At 44.6% G+C, this 25,877-nt stretch overlaps 1 protein-coding gene across 2 annotated transcripts in view; it reads left to right on the forward strand.

The window, feature by feature from the left end:
• Window positions 1-11,500, forward strand: part of COL3A1 (collagen type III alpha 1 chain) — a 110,499-nt gene extending 98,999 nt beyond the window's left edge. For both annotated transcript variants that reach the window (XM_056535003.1, XM_056535004.1), the window contains 2 exons: window positions 8,597-8,839; window positions 9,177-11,500. In XM_056535003.1, the coding sequence (XP_056390978.1) occupies window positions 8,597-8,839; window positions 9,177-9,323 (390 nt within the window). In that variant the 3' untranslated portion in view covers window positions 9,324-11,500. The remainder of the gene's footprint in view (window positions 1-8,596; window positions 8,840-9,176) is intronic.
• The last annotated feature ends 14,377 nt before the right edge of the window (window positions 11,501-25,877 follow it).

Below are 25,877 nucleotides of genomic sequence, written 5' to 3' on the forward strand. Positions count from 1 at the left end.
ACGTCACTGGTCATCTCCCCTTTGAGTCTGGCTTTTTGTTTTCCCTCAGCTTGGTCAGTCTTCAATAATGCTTAAATGTCTAGTAACTGACTGGATTCCTGTATTACTTTACAAGGAGACTAGAGATGATCGAATCGAAGCTGATGAACCCGAATGCGTTACGAATTTCAGGAAATATTCGATTTGCAACGAATGCAAATATTGCCGCGATTCTATCGTGCGAATCACTTCATTAAACTCCATTTTACAGCGTTTCAGGCTCCAGGGCATCTAAAATGGCAGATCCACATGTCAGTACAGGGGGCAAGGGACACTGTGAAGGTGGGAAGGGAAGTAGGCGGTATGACCCTGAATCACAATTTTTCTGCCCTCATTAGTACATACCACATACCTACATCTAGGTAGTGTACTATTTTGTACCTGTTAAGGGCCTACATACTGTAAAAGGACAGCCAAAAGTAATCACCGGCTGGTGTTTTAAGAAAAATGACAGAGTTTTTAGGCTCATTGTAGCACATTTTTCTATCCTCATAAGTGCATACTGCATACATACATCTAAATAGTGCACTATTTTGTACCTGTTAATCTATCAGGGGCCTACATAATATGAAAGTCCAGGCAAAAGTACTCATTGGCCCGTGTTGTACTCAGATACTTTTGTACTGTAGAGCATTTTTCTGCCCTTATCAGTGCATACTACATACCTACATCTAAGTAGTGTACTAGTTTGTACCTGTTAATTTGTCAAGGGCCGGCTGGTGTTTTAAAAAAAATTACAGAGTTTTTAGGTTCATTGTAGCGCATTTTTCTGCCCTTATAATTGCATACCGCATACGTACATCTAAGTAGTGTACTATGTTATACCTGTTGATTAACAGTGTAGCGTATACCGCATAAATTAGTGTACTATTTTGAACCTGTTAATCTGTCAAGGGCTTACATACTGTGAAAGGACAGACAAAAGTAATCTCCTGCTGGTGTTTTACAAAAATACAGAGTTTTTAGGCGAACTGTAGCGCATTTTTCTGCCCTCATTAGTACATCCCACCTGCTGCTGTTCTAGACAAATACTGTTTTAAGCGTAGTGAAGCGTATTGTACTCCCCTCATATACGCACTAAGTATGTCAGGCAGAGAAGTGTCAAGACATGCACAGAGGAGTGGCAGAGGCCTAAATCCTTCAGGCAGAGGTCACAACAGACAAGGGGCGAGTGGCAGCATGAGTCGCAAAGAGAGGCCTGACCTCACATTATAAGCTAGCGGTCGTGTCTCGACCAGCAACCCATCTGCCGTAGCCGATTGGTTAACACGGTCATCAACTTCATCACAAGTGACATCTGACACCCCCAGTCAACAGTCGATGGGTTCCTCAGACACAACCCTCAGTCGGCATGGCCCGGGAGCAGTCCCTTTCCTCCCATTTCCTCTGTCCTATGCTGTTCCCTCTCCTACAGAAGTATCTTATGTTGTGGGTTCAGCTCCACTATTCACTGAGGAGAATTTAATAGAGGACAGTCAGCAGCTACTGCCCAGCCAAGAAGTGGAGGAGACATCCGCCGCTTCCTCCGCTAGGCAGGCAAGTATTGATGAGGAGAGTGACTTGGGAGGCGGTGTTGCCAGGGTACAGGGTCCTGAAGCAGACACTGTTGAGGAACCTGAGGAGGACATCAGTGAGGTGCAGACACTTGTTGATGATGATGAAGCCGATCTCAATTGGGAGCCGATGCAGAAGGGGCTTTATCATCATCAGAAGAAGAGAGTTGAAAGTTGCCCGTGAGGCAGCAGATGAGCCAGCAAGGCGGTAGCATGGTTGGCAGTCAGCGTGGTGGCAGAAGTGGAAATTCTGGAGCCAAGTTCCCGGGTGAGATCACCTGCTTCGCAGCAGCCTACCTTCCAGGGAGGTAGTGGAACAGGGGTTCCTGGAGACAGTGGCAGTAGCAGTCAATTAGTGCGGACTGTTGGTGGGAAAATCAGCTATTCGGCAGTGTGGCAGTTTTTCATCAATCATCCGAAGGAGGTTCACATAACCACATGCAAGATATGCCGGCAGAAGGTAAAGTGTGGCCAGGGTCCCAATGTCGGCACCACGGCCCTGCATCAACATATGCTTCGCCACCATAAAGCAGCCTGGGAGAACCGTGGCCCCGATGTAGTGGTCCAGCCTGTGGCATCACCCAGTGGCACGCCGCTCCCTCTTTCAGCCAGCCAAGGCTCCACCACTTCAGCCAAAGGGAGCTGTGTATCATACCCTCCTTCTGTCACTCCACCTGCTCCTTCTCCTCCCACTTTTAGTCAGCCAATCCGCCAACAATCCATCCACGAAGCCATGTCCAAGAGACAACAGTATGCGCCCACTCATCCAACGGCACAGAAGCTGAATGTGTTCCTATCTAAGTTGCTGGTGCTGCAGTCCCTCCCTTTTCAAGTGGTGGACTCTGCACCTTTCAGAGAACTGAAGGCTTGTGCCGAGCTGAGGTGGAGAGTGCCAAGCCATCATTTCTGTGCGAAGAAGGCAGTACCAGCCCTGCATAATTTTGTGGAAGAGAAGGTGGTCCAGTCCTTGAGCCTATCGGTGTGTACCAAAGTGCATGGCAGCGCCGACGTCTGGAGCTGTAACTACGGTCAGGGACAATACATGTCCTTTACGGCTCACTAGGTGAATGTGGTTCCTGCACAGCCACAACCCCAACTTGGACAGGTCATGCCGCTTCCTCCTCCACGCTGTCAGCCCGTTGGTCCTGTTACAGTGTGCAACTCTGCCTCCTCATCCTCCACCGTGTCCTCAGCCTCCAGTGTCCAGGCAAGTCTCAGTGGCCCTTCAGCATACCATGTGTGCAGGGCACGGCGGTGTCACGCTGTTCTTCACATGGTTCTCCTTGCTGAAAAGAGTCACACAGGGGAGGAACTGCTAAAAGTCATTCGTAAAGAAATCGGTGCATGGCTTACTCCACAAAAACTGGAAATGGGAACCATGGTGACCGACAATGGGAAGAACATCTTGGCTGTGCTGCAACAAGGAAGGGTGAGCCATGCGCCCTGCATGGCACACGTGTTAAATCTGGTTGTCAAGCAGTTTCTGAAGTGTTCCTCCATTTGCAAGACATCCTAACAATGGGAAGGAAACTTTGCATGCACTTTAGCCACTCGTACACCGTAAAGCACACCCTCCTTAAGCTGCAGCATCAGAATAGTATCCCCCAACATAGTCTGCTTGGAATTCCACTCTGCATATGTTGGACTGTCTGTACGAACAGAAAAAAAGCCATCACTGATTTCTTGATGATCCAAGCGGATAGGGGTAATCTCGTGTGTAACTCGTTTGAACCAGTGGCAACTCAAACGTGAAACCTTCCGTTTGCTCAGGCCTTTTGAGGAAGCCACATTATTAATAAGTCGCCAGTATTAAGGGATGAACTACATCATTCCACTGCTTAATTTCCTACAACAAGTGTTGGAAACGATGGCTGGTCATGGCAATGGAGATGTTGCTCCTACATCTCACGGCCACATGAGCCCTGTGATGGCTGAACTGGAGGAGAAGGATGAGGGGCACAGTGAATCATAGTTTAGGTTTCATGAGATGGGCGGTGTTTCTAGTCATCTGACAGGAGAGGAGGAGCATGATCAACTAGAGGAGCTAGAGGGTTATGAGGAAGGCAAGACAGAGGACCCAGACAAACTGTGGATGTATGCAGTGGAGATGGAGGCAGGGAGTCCTTCCGAGTCACTTGCACAAATGACACGATGCATGCTCAGTTGCTTGCGTAGTTACCGCCGAATTGTCAACATTCGGCAGCGGGATGACTTCTGGCTCTCCACCTTATCTGTCCCTCGCTACCGACACAAAATGGGGGCCTTTTTTACACCCACTGAGAGAGAGGGCAAACTGACCTACTACAGAGAGATCCTATGTAGTCAGTTGGCGCCATCATCCACTCGCAGGTCTTCCTCGGGGGGGGCCCTCTGCGCACACCTTCCACTGCCATGGCTGCTGGGGAGGGGTGGGTTAGCAGGAGCAGTACCAGCTCCATCAGCAGCAGCCTAAGTCTACAGTCACTGATGAGTACCTTTCTTCAGCCGCATAGTGAAGCAACTCATCATCAGCAGGTAGACATGGAGCAGGACCTTAACCAGCAGGTGGTGGCATACCTTGACATGGCCATGCCAACAAACCTTAAAGATCCGCTGGACTTCTGGGCAGCCAAACTTGATTTATGGCCGCAACTAGCAGAGTTTGCCCTGGAAAAGCTGTCCTGCCCGGCCAGTAGTGTGCCATCAGAGTGGGCGTTTAGTGGAGCGGGGGCCATAGTCACCCCAAGGAGAACTCGTCTGTCCATGAAAAATGGGGAGTGACTGACCTTTGTGAAGATGAATCAGGCATGGATCAGCCAGAATTACCACCCATCAATGCCTGATGCAGCAGAGTAGATTGACCATGGTGCTACACCAACACTTCACAAATATGGATAGTGCCAAACAGATTTAAGGCACTGCTCCCAATTTACAAACATTTCAGCCACCGTCATCACCGGGTACTGGCATTGCCACCCAACGCACCACTCTGTCACCGGGTCACTTTCAGGACTCCTGATGCGGCTGCTGCCACCTCCAGGCTGTTTCATTCAGCCACAATTTTGTCTCCTTATGCTTCTGCCAACTCCAGGCTTTGCCATTCAGCCACTAGATGGTCTCCTCATGCTTCGGCCACCTCCATGCTGTACCATTCAGACACTATTTGGGCTCCTTATGCTTTCCCCAACTCCAGGCTGTTTCATTTAGCCAATATATGGTTTTGTGATGCTGCTGGGACTGTTTTGGATATTTCCTACACTTTTTTATGGTAGCACTAGCAAATGTAGCTCAATAGAGATTTCAACATTTATCTTTTAATGTTAGGAATTGTGAAACCCCTTTTATGTATGCACCCTGCTGTCTGATACAGGCTGTGTGTTTTAGGAACTACTTGGCTTACCGATTCTGCTGGGCCTGTGCCTAAAAATTTTTGATGTCAGCACTAGCTAACATACATCTTCTGTACAGATTTCAACATTAACATTTTAATGTTAGGGGTTGTGAAGCCCTCTTGTAAACGCATGCTGATGCCTGCTCCAGGCTGTGTGTGTTTCAGGATCTACTGTGCTTAGTGATGCTGCTGGGCTTGGGCCTTGAATTATTTGAGGATAGCACGAGGCAACATACCTCTTCAATAGAGATTTCAACATTGATCTTTCAATCTTAGAGGTTATGAAACCCTCTTGAGTATTGCTGCCTGCTTCTTACTGTGTCTTTCAGGAACTACTTGGCTTATTGATGCTGCTGGGCTTGGGCCTTAAGTTTTTGAATGTTAGCAGTAGCTTACATACATGCTTAATTGAGATTTCAACACTGATCTTTCAATGTAAGGGGTTATGAAACCCTCTTCTGTACTGCTGATGCCTGCTCATTATTGTGTGTTTCAGGAACTACTTGACTTACTGATGCTGCTGGGCTTGGGCCTTACATTTTTAAATGTTAGCACTAGCTTACATTTATGCTTAATTGAGATTTCAACATTGATCTTTCAATGTAAGGGGTTATGAAACCCTCTTGTGTACTCCTGCTGCTGACTGCTCCTGTCTGTGTCATTCAGCAACTACATGGTTTAGTGATGCTGCTGGGCTTGGGCCTTACATTTTTGGATGGTAGCACTAGCTAACATGTATTTTCAATAGAGATTTCAACATTCACCATATAATGTTAGGGGTTGTGAACCCCTCTTGTGTACTCATGCTGCTGCCTTCTCCTGTCTGTGTCATTCAGCAACTACATGGCTTAGTGATTCTGCTGGGCCTAGGACATTACCTATGTACTTTTATGGTAGCACTAGGTATCATACATCTTCAATGGAAATTTCAAAATTCTTTTATTCTTACAGATTATGAGGCCCTATTGTCTCCTCATCTGCCGCCAACTCCAGGCTGTGCCATTCATACACTATATGGTCTCCTCATGCTTCAGCCACCTACAGGCTTTGCCATTCAGCCACTTTATGTTCTCCTCCTACTGATGCCACCTCCAGTCTCTGTCATTGTGCTGCCATGTAACATGTGACTCCTTGTTAGATTTGGTCCTTGATTTAAAAATGTAAAATTTAAATTTTGAAATCATACTTTTCAATGGTCTCATACTTCTGTCAACTCCAGGCTGTGTCATTCAGCCAATATATGGTTTACTGATGCTGCTGGGCCTGGGTCTGGGCCTTAGCATTTTTATGGTAGCACTAGCTACCCTAAATCTTCAGTTTAAATTTCAAACTTTGTCTGTTTTTTCTTTGGGATTGTGAAGCCCTGGTGTCTACTCATGCTGCTGCCAACTTTAGACTGTGCCATTCAGACACTATATGGTCTCCTCATGCGTCATCCTCTTTCAGGCTGTGTTATTCAGCCACTATATGGTCTCCTCCTACTGATGCCACCTTCAGGCTCTGTCATTGTGCTGCCATGTGGCATGTGACTCCTTGTTAGATTTGGTCCTTTGTACCCAAACACCGGGGCCCGGGACATTAAAACTTGTTAAAAGTTCAATTAAATCCTTAATTTAAATTTGCTTCTGCCAACTCCAGAATATATGGTTTCAGGCAATATATGGTTTACTGATGCTACTGGCCCTGGGTCTGGGAATAAAAACTTTTGTTATGGTATCACTAGCTACCCAAAAACTTCAGTATAAATTTCAAACTTCGTCTTCTTTACTTAGGGATTGTGAAGCCCTTGGGTCTCCTCATGCTTCAGCAAACTCCAGGCTGTGTCATTCAGGCAATATATGGTTTACTGATGCTGCTGGCCCTGGGTCTGGAAATAAAAACTTTTGTAATGGTAGCACTAGCTACCCAAAATCTTCGGTTTAAATTTCAGAATTCATTTTATAATCTTAGGGATTGTGAAGGCCTAATGTCTACTCATGCTGCTGTCAACTCCTGGCTGTGCCATTCAGACACTATATGGTCTCCTCATGCTTCAGCCAACTCCAGGCTGTGTCATTCAGGCAATATATGGTTTATTGATGCTGCCGGCCCTGGGTCTGGGAATTATAATTTTTTTATGGTAGCACTAGCTAGCCAAAATCTTTGGTTTAAATTTCACTATATGGTCTCCTCATGCTGCCAACACCTCCACGCTGTGTCATTCAGCCACTATATGGTCTCCTCATGCTGTCAATACCTCCACGCTGTGTCATTCAGCCACTATATGGTCTCCTCATGCTGTCAATACCTCCACGCTGTGTCATTCAGCCACTATATGGTCTCCTCATGCTGCCAACACCTTCAAGCTGTATCATTCAGCCACTATATGGTCTCCTCATACTGATGCCACCTCCAGGCTCTGTCATTGTGCCGCTCTGCGGCAGTGATTCTAAAAGCAATGCCGGTAATCTGCATGTTATTCTGAATAACAGCACACTCCATATGCGTGTTAGAACACAACAAAGTGTTCTACACCCCTATTGAGGCTCTCTGTAGCCCAGAAATAGCAGTTTTTAATATAGATTCACTGCACATAAATTCAGATCGAAACAATTTTTTTCGAAAAATTCGGCAAATCGGCCGAATCAAATTTTTCAAAAGTTCGCTCATCTCTAAAGCAGACATATGATACACATGTAACATGTAACAATACCGACATGAACGTAAGGTATGCCCTCTGTCTCGGATATTTAAGAAGGTTTTAGGTGTTGGCTAGAAGAGGAAATTCCTCTACTCGACTGGAGGGGAAAACAAGGAGCAGAGTAGCGTGGGAGATGGGCCTTGTCATATAGTCTTTTTATGCTGTATATGTATGTATATGTATATATATATATATATATATATATATATATATATATATATAGATATACATCCATTACAATTACACTTAATCCATTACAATTACACTTATTGTGCTTGGAGTAGTAAGCAGAGACATGTTATAGCCCTATACAGTCCTGTAGCCCATTGTGTGTACATCTGTAACGTGCACCCTATGAAAATAAATATCTTCAAGATAGATACAGTAAGCCGGCACTACTGATTCAACGATGTATTGCAGTGTGGGTCCAGTCCCGGTAATGTAAAGTGAGGATATGTAGCTTCCGTGGGGTGCACTAATGTATAGGTAGCAGTTCGCTGTACACATATGGCAATATATAGAGAAAAGGCACTCACCACTTCTGAAGCTTTTTCTTACTTTATTCGTGCGGTAGAAAACATGCAGTCAGGTCGGGTTAGGACGCCAACAGAGAGCCGTAGTGACAACGCTGTTTCACACCAACCGGTGTATCATCAGACTACCTAGTCTGATGATACACCGGTTGGTGTGAAACAGCGCTATGAAAATAAATGGTGTGTGGACTGCAAAACTGGTGAGTGCCTCTCATTATTATATTTTTTTTATTAGATTTTTTATATAGTTTCATACTTTATTTTGCATAAGCAACATAATACAGGGCAATACACAATACACAACATTTACATCAACATTTTCTCTGTGTTCCAAGGTTTGCTGCTTACTGTAAATGTTGAATGTTTTATAATGCTATTTATTTTTCATTTTATATTATTAATTGCCATGTGTACTTTACAGTTTAGCTATGGTGATCCAGGCCTCCCAGAAGATGTTTCTGATGTTCAAATGGCCTTCCTCCGAATTCTGTCTAGCCGAGGTTCTCAAAATATTACTTATCACTGCAAGAACAGTGTTGCATACATGGATGGACAGAACGGAAATGTTAAGAAGGCTGTAAAGTTCATGAGCTCTACTGAAAGTGAGCTCAAGGCAGAAGGAAATAGCAAATTCACATACACTGTTTTGGAAGATGGTTGCACTGTGAGTATTTTGTCATTGCCATGTCTTCTTGTTTTAACACTGCTAATGCTGATTTTGCCACACCTTATACCCTTTATTACCCTTTATTGCCCTTTTATGTAACTGAACAAGCATTGAAAATTTGACTTTTATTTTTTTTACAGTTTTATAGTCTTTTTCACTTTTATACAGTTTTAATTTCCTCCCTTTTTACACAAATGGTCAATTTCCCATAGCTGTTAGACAAATAATAATAGTAATAATAATTTTAAAAAATTACAGCATTGAATATAGTTATTACTATGTCAGACATAATCTAACCTTATACTCTTCTATTTTATATATTTTTGCTTTACAGAAACACACAGGGGACTGGGGTAAAACAGTTTTCGAGTACAGAACACGTAAGACTATGAGATTGCCTATTGTAGATATTGCACCATTGGATATCGGAGGACCAGACCAAGAATTTGGTATTGAAGTTGGACCAGTATGCTTTTTGTAAAGTTAGGGTATTACTTAATTTTAAACCATAGCAAACAATCAGCACTCTGTTTTTTGTCCCTATTATCATTTTGTCACCAAAATAGTAATTTATTTTCCACACATTGTGGAAAAGGGGATAATTTGGTGGAGAGGCGCTAAATATTTTGCAATAACACAAACTAAATGCTTTGCTCTATTTTTTGTACAAAAATTAAAATTTTGAAGACATCTGAATGGTGCTATAAAAAGTCAAAATGAAAAATTAAACACGCACTGATTAATATGTACATCAAACTCCACCTAGCTTTCTAACCAAGATGAAGTTCACAGCCGACAGAAAGAACTTCCATGTTTCATCTACCTCATCATGGGCAGAATGTTGGGAGAGTTTGATGAGATATGCTATTAACACCTTGTAAGACCAAGCTGAGATTCAACACAGTATAGTTATCATTTGGCTTCTAAATCAATTTGTCAGGCACAGATACTATTTTTTATAAGATGTATTATCCAGAACTGATAATGAAATTCAGTTTTGCTAGGTGCTTTTTATAGGTTCCTGTCATTGCTGGCCAAGACCACTAAAATAAAAGAGAAGTTTAAACATCGGACATCATGGTGCTAAATGCTAATATGTTTCCAATTGACGAGTAAATGAACACAGGAAAAAAAGTTTTACAACACTAAAAAAATGTTTGTCTTCTGTTTAAAATAATTGCTGACATACAACTTCATTGATGGCATGTGTTAGTGGCATTTGGCATAACTAAATATTAGTCAGCATGTTTCACTGAAGCAACTAGAACATAGTTGGCAAACATTACCTATCTTTGTAAACTTTTTTTTATTGGTTGGTGTAAAGAGACATAATAAAAAGATGTACAAAACTCATTCACTCTTGTTGTGGAGCTGTGTTTTGTTATTGTGGAAACTTTAGGTTTATGCTAAATAAGCTGCTTTTTTAACTTTAAATTGTCTGTTAATTGCCCATTTTTACAGTTCAAAAAAAATTTTGCAACACTCTCTTAGGACAGTGTCCCCCAAAGATTGTAATGTGAATATCAGCCTGAGGGTTTTGCATTGCATTGCATTGAATAAATATAATGAGAAATTGGTCTCCTTAACAAAATTCAAGGAAGGGAAAGAATGGACACCTCTTTAAAGCTAGCCATACACATGAGATAATAGTTGGCTATTTCAGCTAACCAATGTTTGTAAATGACATGTAAATGCAAGATCATTTGTGTTCGCCAATGATAGACTAATGCTAAAAATTTCATCAGTTGCCACAGGAGAGCAAATCTATTATTTTTAACCGATTAATCGAAGACTGAAAACTCACACATCTCATGTTTGCCCAGCTATTATTTCTACAGGGCTAAAAGGCTCCCTGTTGCTTTGATAAACTTCTGTCATGTCATAGTGTCAGAAGTGTTGATTGGTGGGGTTTTGACTGCTTTTACCTCCACTAACCAATAAAATAGGCAGTAGCACTCATCTGGGCACTGTGCCTGTTTGTTTAATCTGGGCTCTGCTCGGAGAGCAGTGTAGTTGGTGTACGAAATCCCAGAGAGTTTTTTTTTAAAGCAATAGGTACTTTGAAGCCAGACAGGGTCCACACTCCCTTAGCAATGACACCTCACAAGGCTGGAGTCAAAACAAAGTATGCATGCTCTCTCATATGGTTGAGGTTTCACACAGCCTACCCAGTCTACAAAACTGTTCACTGACTTTACTGACTCTAAGTGACAATGCTCTGTAGTTAGTAGAAATGTGTTTTGTTGTTAATTTTAAACACCAGGTTTTCTAGCCAAGCTCTTTAAAAAAAAAATAATAATAATTGTCCATCATTCCTCCATTTACTGTGTGACAAACTGTATGACTTTCTTATGTGGGGAGAACATATTAACTAGAGACGAGCAAGCTGAGCCCAGTGAACCCAGATTCAAACCGAATTTCGAATTTGGCTCTGCTAGCTGAACTTTCCCCAATGTTTTAGTGTCCAAAAGAAGCAGAAAGTGTAGGGGGTGGTGAAACAATGTCAGGGTGACCAGAATATCACAAGGTAACCAAGGTTATCATATGGTTTGCTGGTTTATGTTTCAATCATGAGCCCCGAACGAACATCTCTTTGTGTACCGTCCACCCGTTTCCTGCACTGTTTGTACCCTTCATGGAACAATAAAGAAGTTTTTAAGTATACGTACTTGGTGAGTTGCCCTGGCTTTTTCTCTATATGTGTGAAGATTTGCATTGGACTTTGCTGTATCCAGTGAGCACCACCTGACGTGGTCTAGCCAGCAGAGGTGGTGATTGACAGGTGCGAGTGATTGGGCGAGCTGTGCCGAGTAATCTTTCTACTATAGAATTTTATGTGTCAATCAGCTCCAAAGGCCAATAGGAGACACCAAGGGGGTAGGGACTTACAGTTTTAAGGGTTTGCAGCATTCTGCTGGGAGCACTCAGAGAGAAAGAGAGAGAGATAGATACAGACAGACAGTGTGTGTGAACAGGAGCCTAAATCCTGCAGAATCCCAAAAGCCTTATCCTATCGATTACTCCACAGTAGGCTTAGCACAAACCCTATATGGCCCATACAAAAATCCACAGCAAAGTACCACAAATACCAAACTGAGCAATGCTGTGGCTGACCTGTATGATAGCAATACATATTTTGAGTGCCATAAACACAGCATAGTGCCTTTACTTTAATTTTCAGGGATTAAACACAGTGGGACTCATTTACTAAGCTGAAACCGACCAGTTTTTGTCTGGTTATTTTGGCGCTGAGTTTCCGATACATGTCTGCACCAGTGTGCGAAAGTGTGCGACAGTGTGCACCTGGAAAATCCAACAAACCCGACATTGCACTGTAAAAAGCCTAAAAGGGGGCATGGTCTGTCACAAAGGGGGTGTGACCGGCCAAAAAAAGTGGCGTGGTTTCACAACCTGACTGATATACTATTTAATTCACAGAAAATCCTGTGGATAAATGGCTGGTAATATCCACCCAGAAAAAGCCCAATAGTAAATAGAGAGGAATCCTGCAAGTCTGAAACAACTTTTCACACTAGTAAAAAAATGAGGCCCAGTTTTGGGGATTAATAGTAGTGGCCACATAAGCCATGCCAAGTTCTCACTGCCTGCCAGAGATTTTGTTTCAAAGAATAATATGTCTTTTCTGGACTGGGTGAGTCATAGGTCTTCAGAGGAGGAGGAGGAAGAAGAGTCTGACGATTTGACGGAGAACCAGCTGTCAGTGGATTTCTCCTCGTCTACAGTCACATGGTTTGGTAGAAATATTCATCCTAGAAGCTCTGTTTTCTCATCTCTGTCTTTGCTTCCCTCCCCTACTGCTACACAGAAGGATAGCACTAGCCATGAGGAAGAGTTGTGTCACGGTCAGGCTTTAGAGCATGTTACTGAGGTTGGAGGGGGATGTAGTGGCCGAGCATAGTACTAGTGGGACTGGTGGTGGTAGGATGGGGATACTGTAAGGCATTATGGTGGATGTGCTAAGAGGAAACAAAGAGACCCCAATCACACATCAGAAGATCTTACTGACAGGAGTGGTGGGGATGATGAAAAGGAGTTTAAGGATGAGCATGTCAGCAGGCCTGTTGGTCTGAGAAGCTGAGGAGCAGGTGATGTTGAAGTTGGTGCTGGATCTGCAGGCTTGAGAAAAAAAATATTCTAGAACAGGGGCACAATAGGGTGGTGTACCTAGTTCTTTACGATATCCTGCCATGTGGAAATTATGTACTATCTTACCAGAAGCAGGAAACTAAACACAGTGCCGTATCTGCAGAGAAAAGGTAAGGCACAGCTAGCATCCAGCTTTAGGATATAGACCTCTACTTTAGCGCATGGAGAGGCATCACAAGGTCTGGCTATAAGTATCTCTAGTCCACCAGTGCCTGCTGTCTGGTGGCTACAGTTAACATTACTTCACCACTGCCTACTGTAAGCTGGCTATATTTACCACTAGCCCCCGCTGTGCAAAGTCATGTGGCTACTACCAGACCATCTAATCTGACCTCCCCCTTGCGGCAGCTACTTCCAGCCAGGCCTGGGCATGGAAAAAATGTAAAAACCTCAATTTTTAAACCTCCTGCTTTTTGCTGGGTACTACAACACTTACCAGTCCACCTCCTCCTGCTGTATGCTTAATACTATCAGTCCTGTTGGTTCGCCATCACCCTTGTTGATGCTACTTCTAGCCTGGTCTGGCCTTAAAAAAGTTTGAAAAACCTAGTATTTTAAATCTGCTGTCCGCTGGAAACTACAAGACAGCCATCTCAAGTTGTATGCTGGCTAATACCAAACCACCACCTCCTGCTGTATGCTGGCTAATATTAGCTGCCACATCCTGCTGTAGGCTCTATGCTAAAAGTCAGCGACCTCCTGCTATATGCTGAATCTTACAAGTCAGCAACCTCCTGCTGTATTCTTGTAACTATTAGCTAGCCCCCTCCTGCTGTATGCTGGTGAGTACTGATTATCCACATCCTGCTGTACACTGGTTACTAAAAACTACTACCTCCTGCTGCACGCTGGATACACTTATATCTAGTTTTCGCTTTGCACAATCATGTGGCGGATTGGGTGGGCCACTCTATGCCGTTGTCAGTGTGCAACAGCAAGGGAAAAGTTTATATATGTCTTTTTTTTTAAATTCTTTATACTGCACACACAGTGTTAAAAAAACAAGATATACAACAATACAAACCACAAGACAAGAAACAACAACAATATCAAGAAAGGGCACACACCAAAATTCATGAAAATAGAGAATAAAGTTTATTTGACACAAAAAAAACTCTACTTAAATACTATTAAAATTTGCTCACCATTTGAGCCAAACCTACAAGTAAAGAGGCGGCGTGGACCACACCCCAGTAGCGCTCACCCACCTGATAGATAAATAGAATGTCTGTGTCATGTTCATCTCACGTAGGGCAGGGAAGAGTGCGCCCTAACTTTCCCTAAAGCCACTGTCCCTTCCTATTGTAGATCCGTCGCCTTGGAACTAACTCCTATGATAGGGAACAAAGCAGAACTCATAGACAACACTATGCACCCCAACTCCAAACATGGAGGGATATCAATACCAAATCCAAATAGGCTCCTAGATAGGGGCAAGACCACTATGTGAACAGGAACTAGCCTAGGAGGAAACTAGAAATCCAAAATACATCTTAACATGGGTACAGATACTTAACAGATAAATACAAGCAGGTGTGAACACACACCAACAGAGAAAACTAAATATATACAAAGACCAACATTAAAACCAAGAGCAAAGTACACATACAACAGGGGAGATTTATAAAAAAAACCTGTGCAGAGGAAAACTTTCCCAGTTGCCCGTAGCAACCAATCAGCTTGCTTCTTTCATTTTTAGAATGGCCTGTGAAAAATGAAAGAAGCAGTCTGATTGGTTGCTATGGAAACTGGGAAACTTTTCCTTTGCACAGGTTCTGATAAATCTCCCCCAACAAGACTAAAATCTAGATACACGGATACAGGATGATAAGCCATGGCTGAACTCAGATCACATGAGACAGATTAAGGTGAAACATTTAGCAGCCTGGAATTCTAGAACTGGAGTCTATATAACCTCACCCAGGAGCCTATTGGCTGAAAACATTAACACTATCCTGACCCAAGCACGCAACATGCAATAACTGGTCAAGCATGAAAAGCAGGTGTGAATACACACAAACACTGAAAAACAGGGAATACAGACATTTCAGACTGGTCTACCCCAAAATGCTTAAGAGGACTGCCCCAAAAATACAAATGCAATAAAAGATCTCCCATGAGATAAGCACACAGTATAATAATATACATGCTTGGTAACAGAAATGAATAACATGATACAACCTCTCAGGATCAATAAACTACTGCAAATGGACACTAGATGGAATATAATAACAGGTAAGTATGTGGGTGAGCACCCCACTGGAACCCCACGTGTTAAGTCCCCATTCAGGATAGTAGCTTTTTACACATACCAGTACCTTCCATACCAATGACTTCTAATCTTTGTTTTAACCTCTACATTCTGTCTATACCATTGCACTGTCTACACTCTCACTCTCCCCCCACTTTGCGCTGTTGGCTATATATAACAGTTTTTTCATTGTTTATTCATGAGTGGTATATAGGGGAATCACTAGTCAAATTGCAGAATGCACCAGAATAGGGGGTTTTCCACCTCTGTTAGGGTGCACGAGTAACCTAGCACCAGTATATACTACATAAAATGTATTCTATATTTTCATAAATTTTGGTGTACAGCATTTCTTGATAGAGTTGTTTCTTGTCTTGTGGTTTGTATAGCCCATCTTCAAACTTTCTCCAACTTTACTATGTCTTTCAGTAGTGTTCACAGTATTTCATGTGTGACCTGATGGATGATTTGTACAGTGGTAAAATTATCTTTGTCATATGTGTCTATGCCTTTTTTGATGCACCACAATAATCTATTTGCCTTAGCAGCACATGCCCGACACTGGTTACTACAGTTAAATTTATTGTCGACTAACATTCCTAAGTCCATTTCCATGCCAGTCTTACCAAATGTTTTCCCATTTAGGGTGTATTCACATGTACAGTGACCTACATATATTTAATGTGCAGAATTTGGAAATGCAGATTTTTTGCATTTTTTTCAGTTTTTGTTTTGTTTTTGTTTTTTTGCACAATCCAGTTGCAACTTTGCAACAGAAATTGAGGCATGGCCAGGACCAGAGTTTAGGAAATATAACTCTATGTAACCACATGGAGCAACATCACAAGGCCTGGCTATAAATATTACTAGTTCACCACTGCCCGCTTGCTACAGCAACCACTAGTTTATCACGGCCTGCTCTCTGCTGACTACAGCTACCACTAGTCCACCAATGCCTGCTGTCTATTGGCTACAGCTACTACTAGTATATATCAGAAAAAGTTAGGAGTGTCGCTAAAAGAACACTTTATTTCATATCATTAAAAGTCATCAGAGAGAAGAAGTGCTTCCCAACCAAGTGTGTAGGAAACAATAATGCTGAAAAACAGCAGAGGGGAGACATACGACAATTCAGTTAGAACCGTGAGTCACACACCCTCAAAACATGATATATCAATGTCCATATAGGAGAAGGAAAGGTAGAGTAGGCACTGCCGGTTTTTCAGCATGAAACGCACAATGTGGATAGGATGCAAGTGGGCAGAGGATAGATGAACACTGTGTTGTAGCGGTGGTGCTCAGTTCAATACGGAATGTATACAGTTCTACAATCGGCAAGAAAGTAGAATGAGCGAACGTCACTCACCAAGGACAGTGATCGATGTCCATACAAACATGTCGGGCGGCGTGCAGCCGCTGCATGTGAGAGATGCTGGGCGCCAGTGCGTGCTGATCGGTGACTAGAGATGAGCGAATCGAAGTTGATGAACCCAAATTCGTTACGAATTTCATGAAAAATTAGATTCGCAACGAATACGAATATCGCTGCGATTCTATCGCGTAAATCGCTTCATTAAACTCCATTTTACAGCGTACCAGGCTATTGGAGACCTAAGATGGCAGATCCACATGTGAGTACATGGGGCAGGGGATTAAGGGAAGGCGGGAAACAGCGGCGGGAATGAAGGTAGACGGGCTGACCCTGAATCTCATGTGAGATGCAGCCTATTAGTGTTCACTGACCCCTGTCACAGCCCCTATATAATCGGCGGCCATCTTGCCTCTCTTCATTTCATCTATGCACTCAGATGGAGAGGACGGGACTGCGTGTGTTTGAATAGCTCATACCACAGCGTTACACTGCAACTGCTAGTCACATCAGCATTAGGGAAAGACAGGAGTGCAGAGTGCTGTGCTGTTACTCTGAGAAGGATCATTGATAGCTAAACCTCCTATTCACGTTATTGAGCATTGCAGCACAGAGGGGCAGATAGCTGTCAGCTGCCTCATACAGATCTCCGAGCTGCCTGAACTTTCTGAAGCATCTCATCTCCTCATTTTTAAGCCCAATTGAGTTTATTTATATTTGTTCCACAAATCTTCTGCTGCTCAGAATTGTGTGACAGAGTGCAATTTAGGGTTTAATCCCTGGATTTATTTTTTTTGTGGTGCTGCACTGTTGGGTCCTGCTGCTGTTTAGAAATAAGTCATATTAGTGTGGACTTTAGTGCCTTTTTACCATTTTTCACCTGTTACTCTTTCTCTGTGCTACATTCAGTGTTATACCACACGTTATACACCTGCCGGTGTATTAAAGAAAAAAATAAGTTTTTCCTGCGTACACATACACTTAACAGTGGCTTTATCATTGCAAAAGGCCTACATACAAGCAAATAGTGTGCCATATACCACCTTTTTTTCTGCCTCTGTGCTAAATTCAGTGTTATACCACACGTTATACACCTGCCGGTGTATGAAAGAAGAAAAAAAGTTTTTCCTGCATACAAATAGGCTTAACAGTGGCCTTTTCATTGCAAAGGGCCTACATACAAGCATTTACTACCTTTTTTTCAGTGTCTGTGCTAAATTCAGTGTTATACCACATGTTATACACCTGCCGGTGTATTAAAGAAAACAGTGTGCTCATCATTGCAAAGGGCATACATACAACCAAGTAGTGTACTATTTAGTACCCGTATTTCTGTCTCTGTGCTAAATTCAGTGCTATTCCACACATTAGTATACACCGGCTGGTGTATACAACAAAAAAAAGAGTTTTTTTCTGCGTATAAATACGCTTAACAGTGCGCTCATCATTGAAAAGGGCATACATAGAACCAAGTAGTGTACTATTTACTACCTGTTATTCTGTCTCTGTGCTAAATTCAGTGCTATTCCCCACATTAGTATACGCCTGCTGGTGTATTTAAAAAAAAAAAAGTGTTTTTTCTGCGTAGAAATACGCATACCATCATTGCAAAGGGCATACATACAACAAAGGAGTGTACTATTTAGTAACTGTTATTCTGTCTAGGGCCTATATACTTTAAAAGGACAGCCGTAAGTAATCGCCTGCTGCTGTTCTATACCCTCATAAACGCACAAAGTATGCCAGGCAGGGAAGTGCCAGGACGTGCACAGAGAAGGGGCAGTGGCCTACATACATCAGGCAGAGTTGGCAGCAGACTTGGGGCGAGTGGCAGCAGGAGTCGCAGCAATAGGCCTGAGCTCCCGTTAACACCCAGCGGTCGTGTCCTCGACCCATCTCTTCTCGTCAATTCGTTTGCACACTCATCCCCATCATCACAAGCGACATCTCACAACCCCAGTCAAGAGTCGGTGGGTTCCTCAGACACAACCCTCAGTTGGCAAGGCCCGGGAGCAGTCCCCATAATCCCATTGCCTTTGTCCTATGCTGTTCCCTCTGCCAAAGAAGTATCTCAAGCTTTGGGTTCAGCTCCGCTATTTACTGAGGACAATCCAATAGAGGACAGTCAGCAGCTAATGGGCAGCCAAGAATGTGAGGAGACATGCGTCGCTTGCTCCGCAATGCGGGCAAGTAGTGATGTGGAGAGTGACGTGGGAGGCGGTGTTTCAATTGTTCAGGGTCCTGAGGCACACACTGTTGTGGAACACGAGGAGGACATCAGTGACGTGCACACATCTTTTGATGATGATGAAGCCGATCGTAATTGGGAGCCGGGTGCAGAAGCCGGGGCTTCATCATCATCAGGAGAAGAGATTTGCTCTTTGTCTATGAGGCAGCAAGGCGGTAGCACGGTTGGCAATCAGCGTGGTGGTGGCAGTAGTGGAAATTCAGGAGCCAAACGTGCCAGGGGGAGACCACCTGCTTCGCGGCAAGCTACCATTCAGGGAGGTAGTGGAACAGGGCTTCCTGGAGACAGCACCAATAGCAGTGAAATAGTGCGGACTGCGGGTGGGAAAATCAGCTACTCTGCGGTGTGGTTGTTCTTCATAAAGAATCCGGAGGACCATAGCGTAGTCACATGCAAAATCTGTCGGCAGAAAGTGAAGCGTGGCCAGGGTCCCAATCTTGGCATCACAGCCCTGCGTCAACACATGATTCACCACCATAAAGCGGCCTGGGATAACCGTGGCTCCGATGTAGTGGTCCAGCCTGCCGCATCACCCAGTGGCCATCTGCTCCCTCCGTCATCCAGCCAAGGCTCCACCACCTCAGCCGAAGGGAGCATTGTGTCAAACCCTCCTTCTTGCGCTCCTGCTTCTTCCGCTCGTAGTCAGCCATTCCGCCAACAATCGATCGGTGAAGCCATGTCCAAGAGACAACAGTATGCGCCCACTCATTCAACGGTGCAGAAGTTGAATGTGCTCCTGTCCAAGTTGCCGGTGTTGTAGTCCCTCCCTTTCCAACTGGCGGACTCTGCAGCTTTCAGGGAATTGATGGCTTGTGCCGAGCCGAGGTGGAGAGTCCCCATCCGTCATTTCTTTGCGAAGAAGGCAGTACCAGCCCTGCATAAGTTTGTACAAGAGAAGGTGGGCCAGTCCTTGAGCCAGTCGGTGTGTTCAAAAGTGCACGGCAGCGCCGACGTGTGGAGCTGTAACTACGGCCAGGGACAATACATGTCTTTTACGGCCCACTGGGTAAATGTTGTTCCTGCACAGCCACAACAGCAACTTGGACAGGTCACACCGCTTCCTCCTCCTCGCTCCCAGGCAGTTGGTCCTTTTACAGTGTGCGCCTCCCCCGTGTCCTCGGCATCCACTGCACGTCCAAATCTCGGTGGCCCTTCATCGTACCACGTGTGTAGGGCACAGCGGTGTCAAGCGGTCTTTCACATGGTTTGCCTTGGCGAACGGAGTCACGCAGGGGAGGAACTGCTGAAGTTCATTAGGGAAGAAATCCGAGTATGGCTTACTCCACGAAATCTGGAAATGGGAACCATGGTGACCGACAATGGGAAGAACATTGTGGCCGCGCTGCGACAAGGAAGTGTGAACCATTCGCCCTGCATGGCACACGTGTTCAATCTGGTTGTCAAGAAGTTCATCAAGTCTTCACCCCATTTGCAAGACGTCCTGACAATGGCAAGGAAACTGTGCATGCACTTCAGCCACTCGTACACTGCCAAGCACACTTTGCGTGAGCTGCAGCGTCAGAACGGTATCCCACAACATAGTCTCATTTGTGACGTTGCCACACGTTGGAATTCCACCCTCCATATGTTGGACAGACTATACAAACAAAGAAAAGCCATCACGGATTTTTTGATGATACAAGCAGATAGGAGTACTCCCCTGTGTAACTTCAATGTGAACGAGTGGCAGCTCATACGTGACACCTGCCGTTTTGCTGAGGCCCTTTGAGGAAGCCACATTTTTTGTTCATCGGTCGAATTACGCCATGAACAACGTAATTCCACTCCTACATTTACTCCAAAAAATGATTGAAAACATGGCTGGTCACGGCAATGGAGACGTTGCCCCTACATCAGAAGGCTACATGAGTCCTGTGGGGGATAAACTGAAGGAGGATGATGAGGAGCAGAGCGGAGCACTGTTTACAGTGGATGAGATGGCCAGTGTTTCTGGTCATTGGACAGGAGAGGAGGAGCAGGAGCAGCCAGAGGAGCTGGAGGGTTATTACGAGGGAGGCTAGACAGAGTACCCAGACACACCGTGGCAGTATGCAGTGGAGATGGAGGCAGGTAGTCCCAGCGAGTCACGGTGCCCTGGAAAAGCTGTCCTGCCCGGCCAGTAGTGTACCATCAGAGCGGGTGTTTAGTGCGGGCGGGGCCATAGTTACCCCAAGGCGAACTCGTCTGTCCACTAAAAATGTGGAGAGACTGACGTTTCTCAAGATGAATCAGGGATGGATCAGCCAGGATTTCCAGCCACCATTGACAGATGGGTCTGAGTAGATTGACCATGCTCCTACAACAAAATTTTCTCTATTGTGGTTGGTTATGAATCCATCTGGGGCGGACCTGGGCATTGTACAGCCTGCTTGCCACATAAGGCCCTTTGATATGCTCTGACCAGCCCGCGCTGATTGGGGGACAACTATGCTGCCTAATCTGGGGGACAACTATGCTCCTAATCTGGGGGACATCTATGCTGCCTAATCTGGGGGACATCTATGCTGCCTAATCTGGGGGACATCTATGCTGCCTAATCTGGGTGACATCTATGCTGCCTAATCTGGGGGACAACTATGCTCCTTATCTGGGGGACAACTATGCTCCTTATCTGGGGGACAACTATGCTCCTAATCTGGGGGACAACTATGCTTCTAATCTGGTTGAAATCTATGATGCCTACTCTGGGGGACAAGTATGCTCCTAATCTGGCGGACATCTATGCTGCCTAATCTGGGGGACAACTATGCTCTTTATCTGGGGGACAACTATGCTCCTAATCTGGGGGACATCTATGCTGCCTAATCTGAGTGACATCTATGCTGCCTAATCTGGGGGACAACTATGCTCCTTATCTGGGGGATAACTATGCTCCTAATCTGGGGGACAACTAAACTCCTAATCTGGTGGACATCTATGCTGCCTAATCTGGGGGACAAGTATGCTCCTAATCTGGGGGACATCTATGCTGCCTACTCTGGGGGACAAGTATGCTCCTAATCTGGGGGACAACTAAACTCCTAATCTGGTGGACATCTATGCTGCCTAATCTGGGGGACAAGTATGCTCCTAATCTGGGGGACATCTATACTGCCTACTCTGGGGGACAAGTATGCTCCTAATCTGGGGGACATCTATGCTGCCTAATCAGGGGGACATCTATGCTGCCTAATCTGGTGGATATCTATGCTGCCTAATCTGGGGGACAAGTATGCTCCTTATCTGTGGGACATCTATGCTGCCTACTTTGGGGGACAAGTATGCTCCTAATGTGGGGGACATCTATGCTGCATAATCTAGGGGACATCTATGCTACCTAATCTTGGGGACAACTATGCTCCTAATCTGGGGGACATCTATGCTGCCTAATCTGGGGGACATCTATGCTGCCTAATCTGGGTGACATCTATGCTGCCTAATCTGGGGGACAACTATGCTCCTTATCTGGGGGACAACTATGCTCCTGATCTGGGAACAACTAAGATCCTAATCTGTTGGACATCTATGCTGCCTAATCTGGGGGACAAGTATGCTCCTAATCTGGGGGACATCTATGCTGCCTACTCTGGGGGACAAGTATGCTCCTAATCTGGGGGACAACTATGCTCCTTATCTGGGGGACAGCTATGCTCCTAATCAGGGGGACATCTGTGCTGCCTAATCTGGGTTACATCTATGCTGCCTAATCTGGGGGACAACTATGCTCCTTATCTGGAGGACAATTATGCTCCTAATTTGGGGGACAACTAAACTCCTAATCTGGTGGACATCTATGCTGCCTAATCTGGGGGACAAGTATGCTCCTAATCTGGGGGACATCAATGCTGCCTACTCTGGGGGACAAGTATGCTCCTAATCTGGGGGACATCTATGCTGCCTAATCTGGGTGACATCTGTGCTGCCTAATCTGGGGGACAACTATGCTCCTTATTTGGGGGACAACTATGCTCCTAATCTGGGGGACAACTAAGATCCTAATCTGGGGGACATCTATGCTGCCTAATCTGGGGGACATCTATGCTGCCTAATCTGGGTTACATCTATGCTGCCTAATCTGGGGGACAACTATGCTCCTTATCTGGAGGACAATTATGCTCCTAATCTGGGGGACAACTAAACTCCTAATCTGGTGGACATCTATGCTGCCTAATCTGGGGGACAAGTATGCTCCTAATCTGGGGGACATCAATGCTGCCTACTCTGGGGGACAAGTATGCTCCTAATCTGGGGGACATCTATGCTGCCTAATCTGGGTGACATCTGTGCTGCCTAATCTGGGGGACAACTATGCTCCTTATTTGGGGGACAACTATGCTCCTAATCTGGGGGACAACTAAGATCCTAATCTGGTGGACATCTATGCTGCCTAATCTGGGGGACAAGTATGCTCCTAATCTGGGGGACATTTATGCTGCCTAATCTGGGGGACATCTATGCTGCCTAATCTGGGTGACATCTATGCTGCCTAATCTGGGGGACAAGTATGCTCCTAATCTGGGGGACATCAATGCTGCCTACTCTGGGGGACAAGTATGCTCCTAATATGGGGGACATCTATGCTGCCTAATCTGGGTGACATCTGTGCTGCCTAATCTGGGGGACAACTATGCTCCTTATTTGGGGGACAACTATGCTCCTAATCTGGGGGACAACTAAAATCCTAATCTGGGGGACATCTATGCTGCCTAATCTGGGGGACATCTATGCTGCCTAATCTGGGTTACATCTATGCTGCATAATCTGGGGGACAACTATGCTCCTTATCTGGAGGACAATTATGCTCCTAATCTGGGGGACAACTAAACTCCTAATCTGGTGGACATCTATGCTGCCTAATCTGGGGGACAAGTATGCTCCTAATCTGGGGGACATCAATGCTGCCTACTCTGGGGGACAAGTATGCTCCTAATCTGGGGGACATCTATGCTGCCTAATCTGGGTGACATCTGTGCTGCCTAATCTGGGGGACAACTATGCTCCTTATTTGGGGGACAACTATGCTCCTAATCTGGGGGACAACTAAGATCCTAATCTGGTGGACATCTATGCTGCCTAATCTGGGGGACAAGTATGCTCCTAATTTGGGGGACATCTATGCTGCCTACTCTGGGGGACAAGTATGCTCCTAATGTGGGGGACATCTATGCTGCCTAATCTGGGGGACATCTATGCTGCCTAATCTGGGGGACAAATATGCTCCTAATCTGGGGGACATCTATGCTGCCTAATCTGGGGGACATCTATGCTGCCTAATCTGGGTGACATCTATGCTGCCTAATCTGGGGGACAACTATGATCCTTATCTGGGGGACAACTATGCTCCTAATCTAGGGTACAACTAAACTCCTAATCTGTTGGACATCGATGCTGCCTAATCTGGGGGACAAGTATGCTCCTAATCTGGGGGACATCTATGCTGCCTACTCTGGGGGACAAGTATGCTCCTAAACTGGGGGACATTTATGCTGCCTAATCTGGGGGACTTCTATGCTGCCTACTCTGGGGGACAGGTATGCTCCTAATCTGGGGATATCTATGCTGCCTTATCTGGGGGACATCTATGCTCCTTATCTGGGGGACAAATATGCTCCTAATCTGGGGGACATGTATGCTGCCTAATCTGGGTGACATCTATGCTGTCTAATCTGGTTGACAACTATGCTCCTAATATGGGGGAAACTGATGCTTCTGGCCTTGGGCCTATAATTTTTTGAAGTTTAGCAGTAGCTAAATACATGCTTAATGCAAATGTCAACATTGATCTTTAAATGTAAGGGGTTATGAAACCCTCTTGGGTACTGCGAATGACTGCTCCAGACTCATTCTGTGTCTTTCACAAACTACTTGCCTCCCTGGTGCCTCAGGCCTTGGGCCTATAATTTTTTGAAGTTTAGCAGTAGCTAAATACATGCTTAATGAAAATGTAAACATTGATCTTTAAATGTAAGAGGTTATGAAAACCTCTTGGGTACTGCAAATGCATGATCCAGACTCATTCTGTGTCTTTCAGGAACTACTTGCCTCCCTGGTGCCTCTGGCCTCTGGCCTTAAATTTTTGGATGTTTAGCAGTAGCTAAATACATGCTTAATGCAAATTTCAACAATGATCGTTAAATTCTCTGCGATCTGCGAGGGCCTTCTCCTACCCAGCCTGGGCCGATCCGAGGACCTCACTAACCAACTCACTTACTAATCTAATCACTTATAGTGACAGGCAGTGTGTACAAAGGGCAGGGATTTAATCAACGCCAGCTTATGACCCTCACTTACTGGTAATTCCTTGTTTTAAGGTTAAATAATTGCAATCCCAGATCCCTATCACGAACTGGTTTCAGCGTGCAACACTGTCCTTGAAAGATAGAGACACGCTAATCCGTTCAGTGGAGCGCTAGTGCGGCCCAGGACATCTGAGGCCATAACACACCTGTTATTGCTTGATCTCGCAATTGATCGGGCAAGGTAAGGGGTTATTAAAGCCTCTTGGGTACTGCTGAGGCCTACTCCTGACTGCTCCTGGTGCAATGTATGGGGTAATTAAACACTCTTGGGTAGTGTTATTGTTAAATTTACTGATAATTTTATCAGTGATAAAATTGAATTTTGCAGAGTGCTAACCGTTACACAACGGAACGCTTGTTGCGTGTCATTTTTTAATGAAAAAATATATATATATATGGAGAGGGATTACCTTTGCTTAATCATTTTTGGCAATTAGAATCCTTTTGTGATCTGATCTTTTGGAGACAAATGCGCTTACACACATGTAATAATTTTTTTAACCAAATTTCAAACATTGTGTGGTTTATTATTTTTGAGAAGAATGTCTTTTGGTGGTCCACCGTCCTGCATTATAGAGTCTTCTGAACTGCTGTATATGCGCTTGTTTTTAAAAAACAGGTATTTTGTCAGACAATTTCAATAAAATTTTGCGTTTTTTTGGGGTGGATTGTGAAGCCCGGGTGTGTACTCATGCATCAGCCATCTCCAGGCTGTGTCTTTC

This window comes from Hyla sarda, chromosome 8 (assembly GCF_029499605.1).
Source record: "Hyla sarda isolate aHylSar1 chromosome 8, aHylSar1.hap1, whole genome shotgun sequence".
NCBI lineage: Eukaryota > Metazoa > Chordata > Amphibia > Anura > Hylidae > Hyla > Hyla sarda.